This window comes from Haliaeetus leucocephalus, unplaced genomic scaffold (assembly GCF_000737465.1).
Source record: "Haliaeetus leucocephalus isolate CR32 unplaced genomic scaffold, Haliaeetus_leucocephalus-4.0 Scaffold556, whole genome shotgun sequence".
NCBI lineage: Eukaryota > Metazoa > Chordata > Aves > Accipitriformes > Accipitridae > Haliaeetus > Haliaeetus leucocephalus.
This window is the reverse complement of record NW_010972992.1, coordinates 1516917-1533984: the sequence shown is the minus strand read 5'-3', so window position 1 is coordinate 1533984 and position 17068 is coordinate 1516917. Positions and strand designations below refer to the sequence as shown.

The window sequence follows — 17068 nt, the reverse complement described above, 5'->3', positions numbered from 1 at the left end:
TGCGAGGCGCTAAATAAGGGGGGGGGGGGTGCAATGCAAAACATAAAGGGGGGGGCTGTGCGAAAAGTAAAGGGGGTGCATCGGAAAATGAGGGGAGGCTGTGCAAAAAGTAAAGGGGGTGTATTGCAAAATGAGAGGGGGGCTGTGCAAAAAATAAAGGAGGGCTGCACTGCAAAAAATAAAAGGGTGCATTGCAAAAAATAAAGGGGTGCTATGCAAAAAATGAAGGATGGCTGCATTGCAAAAAAAGGGGTGCTATAAAAAAAATAAAGGGGGGGTTGCAATGGAAAAAATAAAAGGGGGGTTGCAACGCAAGCAAAAAAAAAAAAAAAACGGGGCTGCGATGCAAGTGCAAGGTCCCACCAGCAGCCAGCACCCCGTTTGTACCCAGGCTGCAGGCTCGCGGCACGGATGTGGCCAAAGAGGGCAGAGAAACGCTCGGAGGGGCTTCTCCCAGCCTGGGGCGGGGGCCCTTGCTGGGCATCACAGCCCCTTTACTGCCCGTAAAACCTACAACCCTCACCAAAAAATGGGGGCTGTAAGGATGTCCCCCATCCTGAGGCACAAACTGTCTTTACCCCCAGGGCAAAAGAAAACCCGGCTCGCTGCAATCGGAGAGAGCAAGTAAAAAATTAATTGAGGTGAAGGCGGATGAGGGCCCTGCGCTGCCCGGCCATTTGGGAGCCTATAGCTCTGTTTATCTGTAATGGCTCCAAAGGTCAGAGCTATAGGTGACCCCGAGAGGGGCTGGCGACGCTGACCACAACAGCAAGCGGCGAGGGAGGTCACTGAATCCTCCTGGCTGCCCAAAATACTTCCCTGCACCGAAACGGGGAGGCCACGTCGCCCCGAGAACCACGGGAAAGAAACTCCCACCGTTGGGGGGGATTTGGCTGCAAGTCATCCCCTTTCTCCCCCACCGGGTTTTTGCAGAGCTCCTTAATTAAGACAGGGTGAACAAAATGCTCATTGCCAATATCACCCTGTTTGCAGAACTGACTCGCCTGTTGCACCCCATCCCTGCTCAAAAGGCGGCTCTGCAACATGGAGCTAAACGTTTTTCAATCCAGAGGGTCTTGTATGCCACCAAAATGTGCCCCTGCACGGATAAAAACACCTATTTCTATGCCCAAAAAGGAAAATGCCCAAGCGATTACCACCACAAAATTCCAAGCAGTTTGAGGTCAGGATAAAACGGAACATGCACCCAGAGCCACGAATACTGGGGGTTTTTTTGAAGCCATTTAGCTGCTTTCACCACAGAGAGCAGACCGATAATTCAGTATTTTCCTTGGCCAAAGCCTCCTGACAGCGCTTTTCTATTGATTAAAACCACGTTTTATTTGTCGGGGCGAGCGGCACTCAACTTTGCTGCCTTTGCCACCCAGTCCGGCCAGACCTTGCCTGGGGCTGCTGTAACCTTCTGGCAATGACTCCACCTCAACGACTGGTCAAAGTCATCAAGCTATAGGTGGCTTAACAAACAAGCAAATCTCTTGATTTAATCAGACCTCTGACGCACACTCACTCAAGCCTCAGCAGACCCAAGCCTTATCCCCAACTCTACCGCTGCTGGGTGGCTGCAAGCCCATCCCTTCAGGGCCCCGTGCCTCAGTTTCCCCAGTGATGATGGGCATTACGCTGCTCCACCAAACTCAGATCTACTGATTAATAAAAAAAAAAACCAACAACTCTTTGCACACAAACCATCTATTATTCAAAACACGATGGAGCCACGTGCGCACGAGAAAATGCCCTGCCAACGCGCTCCACCAGCACTTTCCACCGCACTTTTCTTCTCTGTGGAAATGGGCTTAGCTCTCTGTTTTAACTGGTCAGAAGCCCAAAGAGCAGTCGCTACATGTCTATACCTTTAACGGGCTCTACAGGCATCCATTTCAGAGAGGAAGAAACGCAAACCACGCATCAAATGGCTTTTCAATGCTAAATTTTCCCCTCTCCGATCGAGCATGCTTTGCTGCGGCAGTGTTGCCAACCGTTCTTCCCCTCCCTCCCTGCTAGGGCGGCACCTCCAAGGGACACGAGAAAACCACGCCGGCTCCCAGGTCCTTCAAAGAAACCTCACGCAGTGGCACTGCTGTCACATGGCCATCTTGCAGGCAGGCTGGCCTGGAGGGACATCCACGGACTGCAAACAAAGCCATCAACTCTGTTGACAGAAGAGACAGTTGAAATGAGTGCTTGAAGGGCTCCGTTTACACGAAAGCCAGCTGGAAGGGGAGCACGAAGCCCGGATGGTGACGCAAAACGAAGCTCTGGACCATCCCAACACTTTTCAAACGCTTTGGGGGGAAACTGTTCCCAGTTGCAACACACAACCGCACTGGCGATGCCGCTGTAACCGGATCCCTCCAACTCGTTCGAAGATTTTAAAGAACACAGACCCAGGCTAAAGACCAGAGTGAGCAGAACCTTCCTCTCAGCAGGCCAAAGGGGCCTCGACAAAGGACCAGTCTTATGCGGCAGCAACCAGCACCGTCCTTGTCACTGCAGAAGGGACACACGTTTGTGCCAGCCCACTGGTGACAAACACGATGAGCACCCAGGGGTTAGACATGGACATGCATCCCTACTTGCTACCCTTCCCAGAGGGGCAAACAGCCAAGGAAGAGGAGACTTCAGCTGCTCTCCATCGCCCGATGGTCCTCAGCCTTTGGGACAGGCAAGGGCAGGATCTGGTGCACTGCTCGGTGCAATTTAAATTAGTCAGGCCCATGCGGTGGGTGTAGCCAAGAACCCAGCTATCTCCGGGCATCTCGGCCAATCCCGCAGTTAAAACGTTTGGATGTTTCTTATCGGCACTTGGAGAGGATTAAAATACCAGGCCATATATTAATGAGGGAGCAGGTTATAAACCCATCACAGCTTGAACACCACGTTCACGTCAAGAAAAGCAAAGCAAGAACAGGACAGATCAAAAGAGAGCCATTAAAGGCGTGAGAAAATGGTGCTGCCATATAAGGAGCTAATAAAGTTAGCAGCTCTCCAGTTTGGAGAAAAAAAAAGGGCAGGAGAATCAGAAAACATCCTTGGGGTCCACACAAACAGCCAGAGACAGCCTCACTTCGAGGAGGAAATGTCAATAAATAGCAGCAAGCAGACAACGCTTGAAAAGGCAAGTTCGTACATTTTTCACGTGGCGTCTTACCCAAGTGGTGGAGCTCGCTGCCGTGTGTCGCCAGGACTGCTTGCCAAACATTTAAAAAAAGCAAAGATTAGATACCGAACAAGGACAGCAACCAGAGCTATATTTGCTAAGACCGTAACTTCCTATACTTGGCTCTGGCTTAGCAATAGCTCTGCATTTTGTGCTCGCAGCAGCACAGCTGGAGGTGGGGAAGGGAGGCATTACGCCTCTCCCCGTAGCTGGGGACACTGGCCAGCTGCATCAACCGGGGACTCGCATGGTTCAGAGCAGTCGCGTTAGTGGCATGCAATGATTATCCTCACCGGTGTCCAGTACACGTCCAGCTTGCTTTGATTTTTACAGAAAAACAGTAGGTTACCCAGACAAGAGCCCTCAGACATCACCAGAAACACCATGAGCTTTTCTTTGTTCAAGCTGGCCAGCTCCAGCCACCATCTTGTCATTATAAAATGTATTTACGTGCCTTTCCTGCTCATTGACTATATTTATTAAAATGACAGTATGGCAGCCACATATCAAATTGCCAGCTAGGCTTTTATCTCATTTTTAAGCCAGCCTGAATTACTGGCCTAATTTTATTGCTTACCCATTACATTTTACGCAATGGATAATTTTCTCCAAGAAGGAATTGGTGCTGTTTGATATTTGGGCTCATTTGTTGTCAAGACAGAGGATATTGGCTTACACACTGATAACGCTTTGAACACGAAGCCTGGTTTTGGATCCTAAGCAACACAAAGTATAGGATTGATAGGATTAATAAAGCTATCGATTTCAGTTCTTTCCTCTTTGAGGGTTAGTGCTCCAACTCTTCACGATGAGATGACTCTGTCCAGAAAACTCCCTTCATGTTTTTGAAACCCAGTATTTAGTAATTTATTTTCTAACGCTCTTCCCCGCTAGACTTGGTGGTGGTGTTCTTACCCACACAGTACTGGGGATGGAAGCTGCCACAAAATACCGCCACTGTAGCCAGTGGGTTTAGCACCAGTTACCTTCTGCAGCACAGGAGCCCCCTGGAATTCAGTTTACACTGAACCCATTTGTATATATATAAAAGCACACTTCTGTTTTCAAAATACTTTGCTATACAAAAACAGACATTTCTTCAGCAGCAGAGTACAGTGTGATTGCTGAGCCACACAACCAAAACACCATGTGCCATCACAGGACTGCAAAAGAGCTTACTCTGGCTTTCGGTGTAGTAGATATATTAGAATTAATACCTATTTTTTTGCCTGTTCTTGGGGAAAATTAGAAATATCACAGTGCTGGCTTCTGGCCTGCTTCCCCTTGCCCCCCAACTTCTGTGCAACCACGTACCAAAGAGCTGTACCTGCTCACCTCGCAAGGGTTTTTCCCAAACTCAGGGCATTTCATCAGCTAGACAGAGAGGACTTCGGTCTTCCAGGCTGCAAAATACTACATTTTAGGGGAAAAACAAAGAAAACAAAACCAAAAAAAGCCAGCCCCAGGTGACCTGATACCCAAACACGACAACTGCAAAGGATATAAATCCCCTAGGACTGGATAGATCACTGTATCTTGTACTTTGCCATTTTTAACACCCAATTGTTGTATTACCTCTACATAAAGGCCCCACGTGCAATGCCCAGGAAAAATCACAGAAATTACGCTGGACATGCTGCAGGACAAGGTTTTAACACAAAACCCACAGTGCAAACCTGTGAGCTAAAGGCTCACTCCCCATTGGATCGATCGGCACACCCAGCACAAAATAAATACCGAGCCAGCCACCATCCACACTTTTGTTTCATCAAATACCATTTTGATACCGAAGCAACGTGATGGTGTTTTAAACAGAGCAGACTGAATGCGCGTTTTTATCACTCCCTCACTTCAGAGAAAAGCATAAAAGAAAAATACTTGTGCATCAAGACCTGCTGCACTCAAAAACCTCTCCAGCGATACGGTGCAGAACAGTTTCTCAGCTAGCTTTGGCTTTCATTTTACCTCTGCAGATCTCACAATGCAGCTTTTTAACTCTTCGGGAAAATAGGAAAGCTTGAAAGACTGCAGTTTCCCTCCTAATGGAGGAGGAGCAGAGGTTTCTACCGCTCACTTGCTTTTTGGCACTGGAAATTCAGGTTTTGTTTAGCTTGGAAATCTCATGGATGTAGTTCTAGTTACTCTTCAGTCCAAACCAGAGGGTGGTAAAAGTTCAGTGCTCGCAAGGTAATTCTCACTCATTTGTCCTGAACTGCCAAAGAAAAGTAATTCCAAGTCCCATAGGGTGTGCCAACCTGAAAAATGTGGAAACATCCCGAACAGCCAGGATCTTGGTCCACTGTACCTCCATGCCAGCGATGAGCACAAGGCATATCTCCAAACCAACACATCCCTAATGAGAGAATAAAATTAATATCCCTGTCCACGCTGGTTTATTTCAAGTATAGAAGAGGCTTTAGGCACAGGAGCTATTGACAATTTTCACATACACCACACACCAACTTTCCCCAGCTCTCCACCACAGGGAGCATGGTATGAAACCTGGCCCGGATACCTCATACTTACCCTCTGCTAAATTTTTGCCAGAAAAGCATAAAGTCATAGGTGTGCTACAAATCACAGCAGCAACCAGACTGCCTCACCAGCACTGAAATCACTGCATTTCTCATAAGGTGCTGCTCCAGCTTAGCAGGGCAGGGCCTCTCCCCTGGTCAGCCAGAGGCATTTATGCAACACTGATGCCAATATTCTCATTAAGGGAAGTTAACGAGAAGTCACCAATACGTAACACTCCTTGCGCACTAATGATTACCAGGACTCTGCGCCTTGAAGTCACGTGTGACCTAGGAGAGACCAGCACCAGGTGCTTTTTATTACCTTTTGCAACACAACAAAAGAAATTGCACCCAGTAAGGAAGCATTTTCCTTCTTCCCCATGAGCGAGCACGACTTTGAGGAATCAAGTAATAAAACAGCAGCATCTCGTGGGAGCAAGTTCACAGAAAAAAGAAAAAAAAAATAGTTCAAGGGGACCCTGATCTTCACCAACACAATTTAGCACGTTGCAACGCTCCCTCTTATGTTTGCCCATTGCCCTTGCCTGAGCAAAATCAAGAGTAATATACTACCGTGGCGGGGGCTGTTTGCTTGTAGGGAAAGGGGCCCCACAGTTTTACTCCCTGGAGGCAACCATTCTCCCCACCCCTTTTGTGTGTATTTTTTTTTTTAATGTGCCACACATCAGCACAATGCTGACAACTGCATTGTATGTTTTCTGCCTATGCAGCAGTTCAACAGCACACAACTCTGGAAGGTTTTTTGAAAGGGGAAAGGGGGAGGGAGCTGTCCTTTGCTTTACCGTTTTAATTGCACGGCTTGCTCTTCTACGTGACCACAGAGAAGGAAAAAAACCACTAAGGTGTAAAAACAGTACCATTTTTAGCATCCAAAAGGGTCAAACTCAGACTTCTCAGAAGATACAGTGGAGCTTAGAGTAAAAGCTACCACAGGCAAGAAAAAAAATACTAATCACCAGGGTTTCTTCTGTGGAGTTGGAAGTGACCCCAGAAGATAGCTCGTTTGGCCTTGCTTACAGTTGTTACAGTCTCTATGTTTCCACACCTGCCAATGCAGAGGTACCAACACTGAAAAAGGAAAATGGAAGGAAGGTATGAAAAGCTGGACTGTCAGTTTTTCCACCTGCCAGCAGCAGCTCGATTGAGCCTCAGTGGCACTGCTCCAAAGAGCAGGGACCAGAGCACATTACCAGCCTTCACAAATAAAGCTGAGTTAATATCGCACACGCAACATGCATTATACAGATAGCACTGGCAAACACAGCTTCCTTTAAAAATAAGGATGACTAATACGTAGCAGTTTTTCTTTATTTTTTTTTAAAGGCCACAAGGCAGAGCTTTTTCCAGAAGCACCAGCCTTTGCTTTTGTGAAATAGTAAGCAGTGGGAAGGGGAAGCCCTGGGACCTACTCATGCTATCCAGACAGAAGTAACCACAGAAACATTGTGGGTTTCTGTGGCCCGTGTACAACACACACGCAACCAGAGCACTGTGCCTTACGGTCCTCAGCAAGGCCAGATCTGACTGCTCAGACAGCTCTGAGATCGCTGCGTGTTCACAATACTTACAAAGAAGGTATCATCTGCTGTGAAGAGGGGTGACACAAACAATCCTGTTATTTCCCTGGGAAAGAAAAAAAAAGGGAAAAAAATAAGGCATAAGATAGCTTTCACCCACAATATTGCAACATCCCCCTGCACTTCCTGGGTCAGGGAAGGGATGCGCTGGAAAAAAAGCAGCATGCAGGGTTCTGTAATCAAAGCGGAGCATCTGCATTAGCTCAGTGGGCCCAGTCCCCCAAGCAAGGTCACTTGGGCTCGCAGGGAGACACATTAGCACTACCAAGCCTGCTTTAATGCAAAGCTGTGGTCAAACCGCAGCCAAGCCAGCACTAAAGGAGTTCACTTGGGGACTACAAAAAGGTAATGAATTAAAAAAAAAACACCACCACCAAAAAAAAACTATAAGCAGATGTTTACTGACAAGCGGGCAAGTCAACACCTTTGCTCTGGCAAGCTGCATGGTCATCTGCTCGAAATAGGCAGAGAAGTAACAGCCCAGTTCCCAGGACGCAACAAAATACTCTGTATCTACAGAGAACACTGAACAGATTTAGGTTACACCTTTTAGCCAGCCCCACTAACCAACCTCTCCCCCTCCCAGCTTTGCAGCCCTAAAACCCACCAAATTTGTCATTTTTTTAAGCACTCATAAATGGAGATTTGCCACCGATGTGATTTTTGGTGGTGGCACCATTAAAATACTTACCCACCTCACAGACAAGGGCTGTGAAATCTTAAATTTGTGAGTGTTTGCAAATGATTTTGAAAGCCTTCCAAGGAAGGTGCTGTAGGATTGTAAATCCTTCCCATTATTAATAAAATGGAGCTATTGTTCCAGCTCTAATCAAGACTTGTCTCCAGCTGGGCAATTTTAAAATGCAATTCAACACACACACACACACACACACACAAACAAAAAAAAAAAAAACAAACAAAAAAAACCCAACCAACATCATGAGGAAGCTTCAAGCCACAGGCTACCAGGAAAAAAAAAAAAAAAAATCACTGAAAGAGCTAGCTGTTCTTTTAAGGGGAAGGGGGAAAGAAAATAAAAAATAATAACCCTGCTATTTAAAATGAATTCCAAGCGGGAGCATGTTGGGGTGGGGGGGGAAGCCTCCCTCCCACTGCCTGGGAAAGGTCACTTCTGCCATCGGTGCCCTCGCTATGCCAGATCAAGGCTGCGGCAGTGCGTGCGAGCGAGCAACCCCATTGCTGCGAGCCCAGCCTCATCCATCTCCATCAGGAGACATCTCTGCTTTTAATTTATTTAGCAAAGGGGGAGGAAAAAGAAGATTTAAAAAAAAAAACAAAAAAAAAAAACCCCAGAACCCCCCTTGCAAACACCTCCCAGCACCCTTTTCAAGGATGGGGAAATCTAGCAAGGGGGAGAGGCTTGGAAAAAGGCTGCCAGCCGGGTAGGGAAAGCAGGCAGAGGTGGTGCATCCTTTGCATCCTCCTCCTCCCCCGGCGGCAGGCGCCACGCCTGCCCGGCGCTGCGGCAAAGGCTCCGCAGTGGGTGCTCCCCTCCCCCGTAGAAACTTCTGGAATAAGCAGACAAGCTGGGGAGAGGAGAGAAACCTTTATACCAGCAGAGGAATTAAAAAAAAAAAAAGAGAGCAAGCAACAGAGCACATAATAAAAGGGAGAAGATTGCACAAGGATGGGACGCGTGCAGGGAAAAAAAATAGATATATATAAAAACTAAGCCCACGAGCGGCTTTGGCAGCCCCGGCTCGGCAGGGTTTTGCAGCCTGCTTGGCTTTAAATAAAACGCCCCAACACAAAGCACACACACAAAAAAAATGGTGGTGTTGGGAGCGCTAGATGGTGGGATAAAGGAGCTGATCCCTCCTCCCGGATCTACAGCAAAGCCCTGCCATTTCAGTTGAACTAATTTGTCCTCTCTTTTTGTTGCAATGAATTGTCTGATCCGGACTATTTGATTGCATTTGCAGCTTCAGTTACTGGGGTTTGTTTTTGTGTGCCTTTTTTTTTTCCTTTTTGGTTCTCTTTTATTGTTTGGTGTTTTTTTTTTCTGGGTGTATTTTTTCCTCTTTCAATTTAAAAAAATCCTCCCCAAATCTCCCAAGGAAAATCTACATCTCTGTGGAACAAATAAAACATTCAGGCACAAACTTCCACCATGGACTGTAAAAAAGAGATGGGTTGCTTTTTGTTCTTTTTCTTTTCTTTTTTTTATGGCATTTTTTTCTCCTGCTTTTAGGATATATGGTAGTAGAAAACCAATGGAGGAAAACAAAGGTAATATAAATATATATATATAAAATCAAACATATATATGGGCCAAAATTACAGTGATTATATATAATTAAATCATAGTGTTTCAGGTGTGTGGGTTTATTTTATATTCTGTAATCAGTCCCTAGAAAAAGAAGATATATATAAAAATATGTAGTAAATAAATAGAAATATTTCTGTATAGGTAGAAATAAAAGAGCATCTATATGGGCCTAAATCTGTAATTCCAGGAAAAAACAGCAGTATTTTAGGCATGCGGTTTTTAATAAAGAAGGGGCAATGTTATAATGTAGCCTGTAACAACACTGTGGTACAGGAAAACGTAAGGCAACGTTAAAAAAAATATTTAAAAAAAAGCATACGTGGTACCTTGGCTGCAGCCTCCAACAACGAGCGTTTGGATGTTACAGGGTTTGTTTTTTTTTTTTTTTATGGTATTACCACGTCTGATCACACCAAGTTATGCTTTTAATTAACCGAATGGCGGGCAGGTCGTTGTGGGGAGCAAGGCAAGCAGCGACGGCTTCTTCCCAACGCCACTCCGACTCAGAAGATAAATCAATCCTCGGGTGTTTTAGGTTTTCTGGTGGTTTTTGTTTTTTTTTTTTTAAGTGCATTTAGGTATTTTCCATGCCGTGAAGAGAGCGGGAGGTGGTGGTATCAACCCCTGCGAAGGAGAAAAGCGGTGGAAGAGAAAGAATTAGCCATAAAACTACCCACCTTGGGGTGCATGTGGAAAGAGCAATTCTGGGCCAAAAATCTTCACGCTATGTGGAAAAAAAACCCAAACATTTCAGGGGTCGGTGCCGGCGAGCTGTGCCGTGAGGGGAACGAGGGGACGATGTTGCCGGGGGGGCTGAGGCGGCGATGGCGCCTGGGGCGCGGGGGAGGGGGTGGCCGCGGCCTCCGCCACCCCCATGGCCGAGTGGAAATGCGCATTTCTGGGCATTTTCACATCCTTCTGCAAAGGCGGCGAGGAGAAGAAGGGGGGGGGGGGGAAGGTCAGGTTTCACCCGCAGCGCTTTCGCCGCCAGCCTGGAGGGGATACGCACATCAGGAGGAGCCCCTTCGCCGCGCTCCTGGCACGGCTGAAGCCCACGCTCGCCGCCCCGGCCCCCGCAGCCGCCCATCGTCCGTCCTTCCCCCCGCTGCCCGCCCGGCGCCATTTTGTCGCCTCGGCGCCGCTCGCTGTGGCCTCGCCGGGCGGCCATTTTGTGAAGCGAGCGGCGGGGCCGGGGGGGGGAAGTGGCGCAGTTCCTGCAGTACCGCGGGCGCGGCGGCGCTGTGGAGCCAGAGGCGGCGGGGCCGGGCCGGGCCGTGGGGGGCAGCCCACGGCCTCCTCCTCCTTTTGTCAGGCAAATACCCTCCCTTTTGTTGCTTGTATCTCTTTTTTTGCCACAAAAAGCGTGGTGCCCTTAGAACACCTGGTGGAGGCCGATCGCCTCAGCAAGATTCACCGTCGGACGAAGCAATCCGATAAAGGAGATTAAAGTCTATTCCCCCGGCTGGGCCGTGAGGGAAAGTTTAGCCGCACGGAGAATTAATATTTATTTTTAGGAGCTATTCCCACCCCCTGCTCCTTCCAACTTTTTTCCCAGTGATAAATCACTGAGGTCAATAAGCCGCCTTTGACAAACAGGACAACCTCTGCGACAAATCTCTCTTCTTTTTGTTTTTAAACCCCTCACCTATGGGCCCTAATGGACACTCCAGCAAAATAAAGATGCAACGTAAACAGCTTGAAGCCAGGTCTGGGTGAAAATTGTTAATTTTGGGGAAATAGGTTTGCGGGATGCTGTAGTCACTGCTGATACAATGAAGGAAGGCTAGGTTATGAAATGTCAAAGCCCTGCTTGCAGGCATGTGCCGTGCATCTATTTTCAGAAACAGGGTGTGTTGGGGGTTTGGGGTTTTTTTCCTTTTTTTTTTTTTTTCAATTGTTTTAAATAATCCAGTGTATCACTTGCAACCTGGTAACACACATTAACTGTCTGCATCGATTTTGCCTTTGTGTTATCAAAAACACATCGTGCTTTAAAAATAAATTGTGGCACTGGGTGTTTCAGTTTTGTGGGGGAAAATGGGACAAAAAGGAGAATACTGCTTTTTTTTTTTTTTTAATACATCCTGCTGGTGCTGCATAATGAAGCTAGAGAAACTCAGGGCTTGGGCTGGTCCCAGAGTAATCCGTGGTTCCCCACCCCCCTCTTAGCCAGCAAGATCAGTCCACTTTTCATTTAAGAAACAGTAGTTTTTTAGGTTGTGTCAAAGACAGGAAAGGGCAGAAAATGGGTCCGAACACTCTGCAGGGAAGGACAATGCTGCAGCAAGCCAGCTGGGATATGGTTGCAATTAACCCCGGTCGACCAAAGGAAAAACCCAGTTTTCCTCCAGCTCTCTCCATCCCATTTGAAAAAAAACAACAAAACATCATCAGCACTAAGCACGTGACCTTCCTCCCAGAGCGTTTTCCAGCCAGCAAAGCCCCAGCAGCTGCTTCAGCCTCAGTTTCCCCTCCTGCAGCATTTCCCTCTGCTCAGCCAGCTCTTTCCCAGCTCCTTGAAGGTAGTGATGGCAGAGCGAAGGCACGCAAGGAATCCGGCTCATCTCTCCCTCTCTGCTTTTTGCATTTCTCACGGCTGACTGGGGCGAATGCTGAGGAAAAGCATTTTCCAGCCTGTTTCGCTTTATGGGCTCGCTTTCCTTGTGCCATGCCAAAATCTTCGGCTTGCAAACAAAACCTGCAGAAAGGCCTTATATATTACAAAGCAACACTTTGACTACTGATTTAAAAATACTATGGCCATGCCTGTCAGCTCCTCCTTTAATTTAAAAACTCCTTTTAAAAAACAGGCAGTCCTTTGAGTTGCAAGAAAGATTAACCTTTGGTTTTTTTATGGGATACACCGTTGTATTCCTGGGAGCAAATTGGACTCGCAGCAGGGCACGGTATCGGATGCCTTTGCTGGGAAAACCCAGGGAAATTTTATCCCCTGGCCGCACCCAGCCTGAAGTGAAGAAATATTTGCATTTGCTTCTCCTTGGAGGGCAGCCAGGTCCCTCCCTGCTCTCCTTGGCCTGCCAAGAGGGATTGCAAGAAAAGATGGGTTTATTGCAGCAGCCGAGGGAAGGGCAGGTCCCAGTCGGTGTGATTCAGAGGCGTACAATTCTCTTTGCCCTTTTGCACTGCCATTGGAATAAGACACAAGACACCTTGAGTGGGTTTTATGCCTGGGTGCTCCCAGGGGGCTCTGCAAGGCTTTGGGGGGCTCCCAGGGCAGAGCAGGAGCTTCATATTGCTCCGTGTGTGCTTTGTATTTGTTTTATTTTTGCTAGCAGACCCAGGCGCTTGCAAAAGCACTTGCAACGGGGCAAGGAGCCCAAGGACAGGCTGAGCCGTCACAGCCGATGTGGGCTTGCTCAGCAGCAGGATAGGACCCAGCTCCCACAGCTTCACCCCTGCAAAATCTCCTCCACGCGGCTCAGCCAGTGCTGGAAATTCCTCGAGATCCTCCTGGGGGAAAATGCGGGGCTGTGCTTTTCAGGCATAGCAACACTCCCCATGCCTCAGCTTGTAATGCTTCTCCCCTTATCCGAGAAGAAAATGGCTTAAATCAGTCTTTTATCCTCTTACCTCCATGTCTATCGATCCCTGTCCCTTGTCATCCTCTGCTCCTGGAAAAGTATGCCAAATCTGACCACTTCTGCGTCCCTTCACCGTGCCACCAAACTCTCCAGCTCTACCTTGTCCTTCTCCTCACCCTCCAGCATCTTCTCCAAAGCTTCACGTCGATAAAAACATTTCCCTGTCTCCCTCCAGCCAAAACTTGCCGCAGTCCTGGTGCTAACAGCCCATCCCGGCTTGCTCTGCAGGGGAAATAACCTGAAACCCTTCCTGCCATTAGCTCTGCGGAGGGGTAGCATAGCTTGCTGAGCACCCAAGGGTGCTGCCCCGAGGGTTTAAGCCAGTGTGCAAGAACGCATCCAAAATGCCACTCAGTATCAGCGTTTCCATCCTCCCTGAAAACCTCGCTTGGGAAAATACCCGTATTGCAAAAAAACCAAGCAAGCCTATGCTCTCTGGGGCTTCCCTTCCCCACTCCCTTTGGCCACCACCAAGTCTGCCCACGTCTTTGTTTTGGTGCCTGGTTTTCCCCACCAGGCAAAAGACTTTAGAAAGCGAGAGGTGACTTTGAGCATGGGACTTCCCCAGCATGGGACACGGGGTCCCCACCCAGCCGGACCCAAAGCCACCTACTTACGTGACCGGGACAGACCGCAACTTTTCATTAACATCCTATTTATAAGTAAGTTTATAGCAAGTTATGACCTGATTGATGGGCCGTAGACGCACATTAACAAACGTTGAGTAATAGGCTTTGTAGATGGGGAGAGTTGGCAGGAAATAATTGTGGAGTTGGTGTGATTAATCAACCAGCCCACTGGACTCCAGTGCATACATTAACCATACATTAACCCTTTCATTCATAAATATAGCATGTGCTGGAGAGACATTATACAACATGACCTAGAAGCATATGGCTGCTGGTTTGGTGGTGGGTTTGTTTTTTTTTTTAGCAGCTCCCTTTTTTCCATCAGGAAAGCATTAAACATAATCTCAGATGCTCTTGCTATTTTCTGCTCTTGATTTGTGGCTTTTTAAGCGCTTTCAGTTAAAAAGAAAACCCCTCTTTCTCCAGCTGGTTTGCAATGCCCTCGCAAACAAAACCACTAAGCACCAGTGACATCAGTTGCACAGATGTTGGGCACGCAGAAAAAGAGTCTAATTTCTGCTGGTTTGGGGGTTGGACCCAGAGAAGATGGAAAAGCTTCTGATGGCGGAGCGATGTCTTGAATAACTTGCAATAACGGGGCTATGGGATATAGGAGTGCGTTTAGCCGGAGTTTTTCTGCCTGATGGAGGAATTTGTGCTCTGGCTGCCCTCTGCCGGCTCTGGGACTTGGTTGAGATGGAACCCAGAAAGCACAGGCTGTCTGCAAAAAAATCCCCACCACCAAACACCCTTTGATCAACACCACCGCACATCGTAAAATCCCAAGTCCGGCCCCAAAAAACGACCCTCTGCTCTCCCCTGGGGCGACAGCGGCATCTGCCAAATTGCTGCACCCCGAAGTCAGCTGCGTTATTGTCCTGAGCGACCTGACTTTTGCCATGTCTATAAAACCTAAAAAGTGGCTTTTTTTCTTATTTTTAAACTTGCATTTTATGGGTTTGGAATGCAGGGCAGATGAAAGAAACAAGGAGTTTTAAACTTGGGGTTTTATTTAACTGCGAGTAACTAAATCAGTGCCTGCTCTCTGCATCACCGCAGAGAGAAATGTTTAATTGAAACCCCAAGGAAGCTTGAGAAGAAAGAAAAAACACCCAAGGAAACCAAACCGGCCTCGGAAAAGGAGTTTAAAAAAAGAAATAAGTGAATGAAACCTCAGCTCCTCCACCACCACTGCTCTGCCAGGGCTTTTTACATTTGTAACGAGCACAGAGCCATGCTGGGACACTACATCTGTTCTTCTCCGCTTGGCCAGCCCAGCAGGTTGGGGTCCTGGGTACATTTTGGTGATGAAAATGCTGGTCGTGCAGCTATTTGGGGGTGCAGCAGGCACCCCGGGACCAGCTGCAGGGTGCATCCTGGTGGGTGCACCCCCTTTTTAGTGGCTGGTGCTGGAAGATGGAGGCTAAGCCACGGGGTTTTAGCAGGACGACTCATTTCGCCGGCGGACATGGCAGGACTTGCAGAGGAGGTGGTCGTCCAGGGGGTAGCACCCATTCTCTGTCGGCTCTGGTGATAAGGGCGTCCCGCAGCTCTGGGGGCGAGAGGGGAAAGGGAAGCCACGTTTTAGGGGTCCCCATGCTGCATTTGCATGTGACACACTGTGCCATCATATCCCACCTTCCCTGCAAAATCCACCAGCACTTGGAAAAAAGCAGCAAACTACTTCAAAAGCATGAAAAGCTGAAGCTCTCCTGGCCAAACACATTGTCCTTTTAACCTGATTTATCTGTTTTTCCCCCTCCCTGTCACTTGCAAGATAAACTGCTGGCTAAAAAATAACCCTGGGCGCTGTGAGCCCCGTGGCCATGCTTTGCAAAGGCTCGGTGCCAAACACCTCAGCTTTTGGGGGCCCATCAGGACTGTACCTCACAGCGGTAGCAGCTCTCATGGAAACTGCGTCCCAGGCACTCGATCTTGTAGGTGTCCTTGTCCTCGCGGGGGACAATGGGGTGCTCACAGGCGCTGCAAACTGCAGCATATTTCCTGGTGGGAGCAAACAGGAGCGGCATGAGCCCTGCGGGGTGACGAGGATGAGCTGAGCCCCCCCAACATGGGGGATGCTCCCCCATTTCCATGCTCACCGACCTGTAAAAGTCGGCCACGCAGTACACCTCATCCCGCTCGTCCACGGCAAAGCTCTCGGCGCCAATGGCCCGGCCACAGGCGGTGCAGGAGAAGCAGCCAGGGTGGTAGCCCTTGCCCAGGGCACGGACAATGCGCTCCGCAATCAGCCCCCGGCACTTGGCACATTTCTCCAGCGTGGCCTGAATTTTGGGGGACACACACCATGAGATGCCAGCTCCCACTCCAAGAAACTGCATCTGCCACTCCTCTGAGGGCGCTGGTTGTCCCCGAGGAAGGATGGGTACCTGGTAGCAGGCATCGCACGTGGGCCGCCCATCTCTTTGGTAGTAGCGCTGGCCAGCCAGGAGCCGGTGGCATGTCCGGCAGGTGAAGCAATCAGCGTGGTACTGCTTCCGCATCGCCTCCACCGTTGGCTCCCGGGGTCCCACCACTTTGTGGCAGAAGGCACAGATGTCTGCGGGAAGAAGGGAGAGCGGTTGGGTGCCGCGTGCCTCAGTTTCCCGAACTGGGAACAAGCCCACACTGCACAGCTGGGTCCCCCCCTTACCTCTGGAGCTGTCCCTCTCCGGGTACCCATTCGCATCCTGCCACTGTGGTTTGCCCGCTTGCTCCCGGCAAAATTTGGGCAGCCTCAATTCAGTGGGGAGGGCAGAAGGAGCCTGGTAAGCAGGGAAAGCAAAGGCATGCTACATTTATGCTCTTGCAGGTGGGGAAACTGAGGCACTGGGGCAATTGCACCCCATCGTCCTCACCTGGAGGGTGGCAGGTGTTGCAAGGTCCAATTGCTGCAGCGCCGGACCCAGTGCCTCTGCGGACAAGGGCTGGGGCGCTTCGGAGAGGACGAGGACCGGCGGGGATGAAGGCATGGGGGCCGCTGGGCAGATTTCTGCAGTGAAAGCCAGACATGGCAGGTTTAGGGGGGCAATAACATCCAATAACGCCCTGTCACAATAACGCCCCAACAGCTTTGCAGCGGCGCTTGCTGACATGCCCCAAAAGCAAATGCTGTCCCAGCCAGAGTGGACAAACAGCACTGATAAGCGCCCGGCGATGGAGAGCAAACACAGCCCTTCCCCAGCAGCCGGATCCATCCCGGGATGGGTGCAGGGATTTGGGGAATAGCCCCCCCCCCCCCCAAAAACACCCCCC

General features: G+C 49.0%; 2 protein-coding genes across 14 annotated transcripts in view; both read right to left on the bottom strand.

Annotated features, from left to right (window-relative positions):
* Nucleotides 1-10702, bottom strand: part of SPEN (spen family transcriptional repressor) — an 82370-nt gene extending 71668 nt beyond the window's left edge. Inside the window, exons 1-7 of one of the 13 annotated variants that reach the window (XM_010577215.1) lie at nt 10592-10702; nt 9909-10206; nt 7284-7338; nt 6672-6783; nt 5253-5982; nt 4514-4581; nt 2031-2170 (exon numbers count right to left, since the gene is read on the bottom strand). The gene's annotated coding sequence lies outside the window, so the exon portion shown is untranslated. Of the gene's footprint in view, nt 1-2030; nt 2171-3169; nt 4210-4505; nt 4582-5252; nt 5983-6671; nt 6784-7283; nt 7340-8599; nt 8620-9908; nt 10207-10259; nt 10404-10591 lie in introns of those variants that run through there. The other 12 variants (XM_010577217.1, XM_010577222.1, XM_010577226.1 and 9 more) reach the window with 12 other exon arrangements.
* A 4549-nt stretch (nt 10703-15251) lies between these two features.
* The window catches only part of FBLIM1 (filamin binding LIM protein 1), a 2172-nt gene continuing 355 nt past the window's right edge, over nt 15252-17068 (bottom strand). Inside the window, 7 exon segments of the mRNA XM_010577211.1 lie at nt 15252-15365; nt 15700-15817; nt 15920-16098; nt 16204-16373; nt 16467-16578; nt 16672-16805; nt 16907-16965. Of these exon segments, the coding sequence (XP_010575513.1) occupies nt 15252-15365; nt 15700-15817; nt 15920-16098; nt 16204-16373; nt 16467-16578; nt 16672-16805; nt 16907-16965 (886 nt within the window).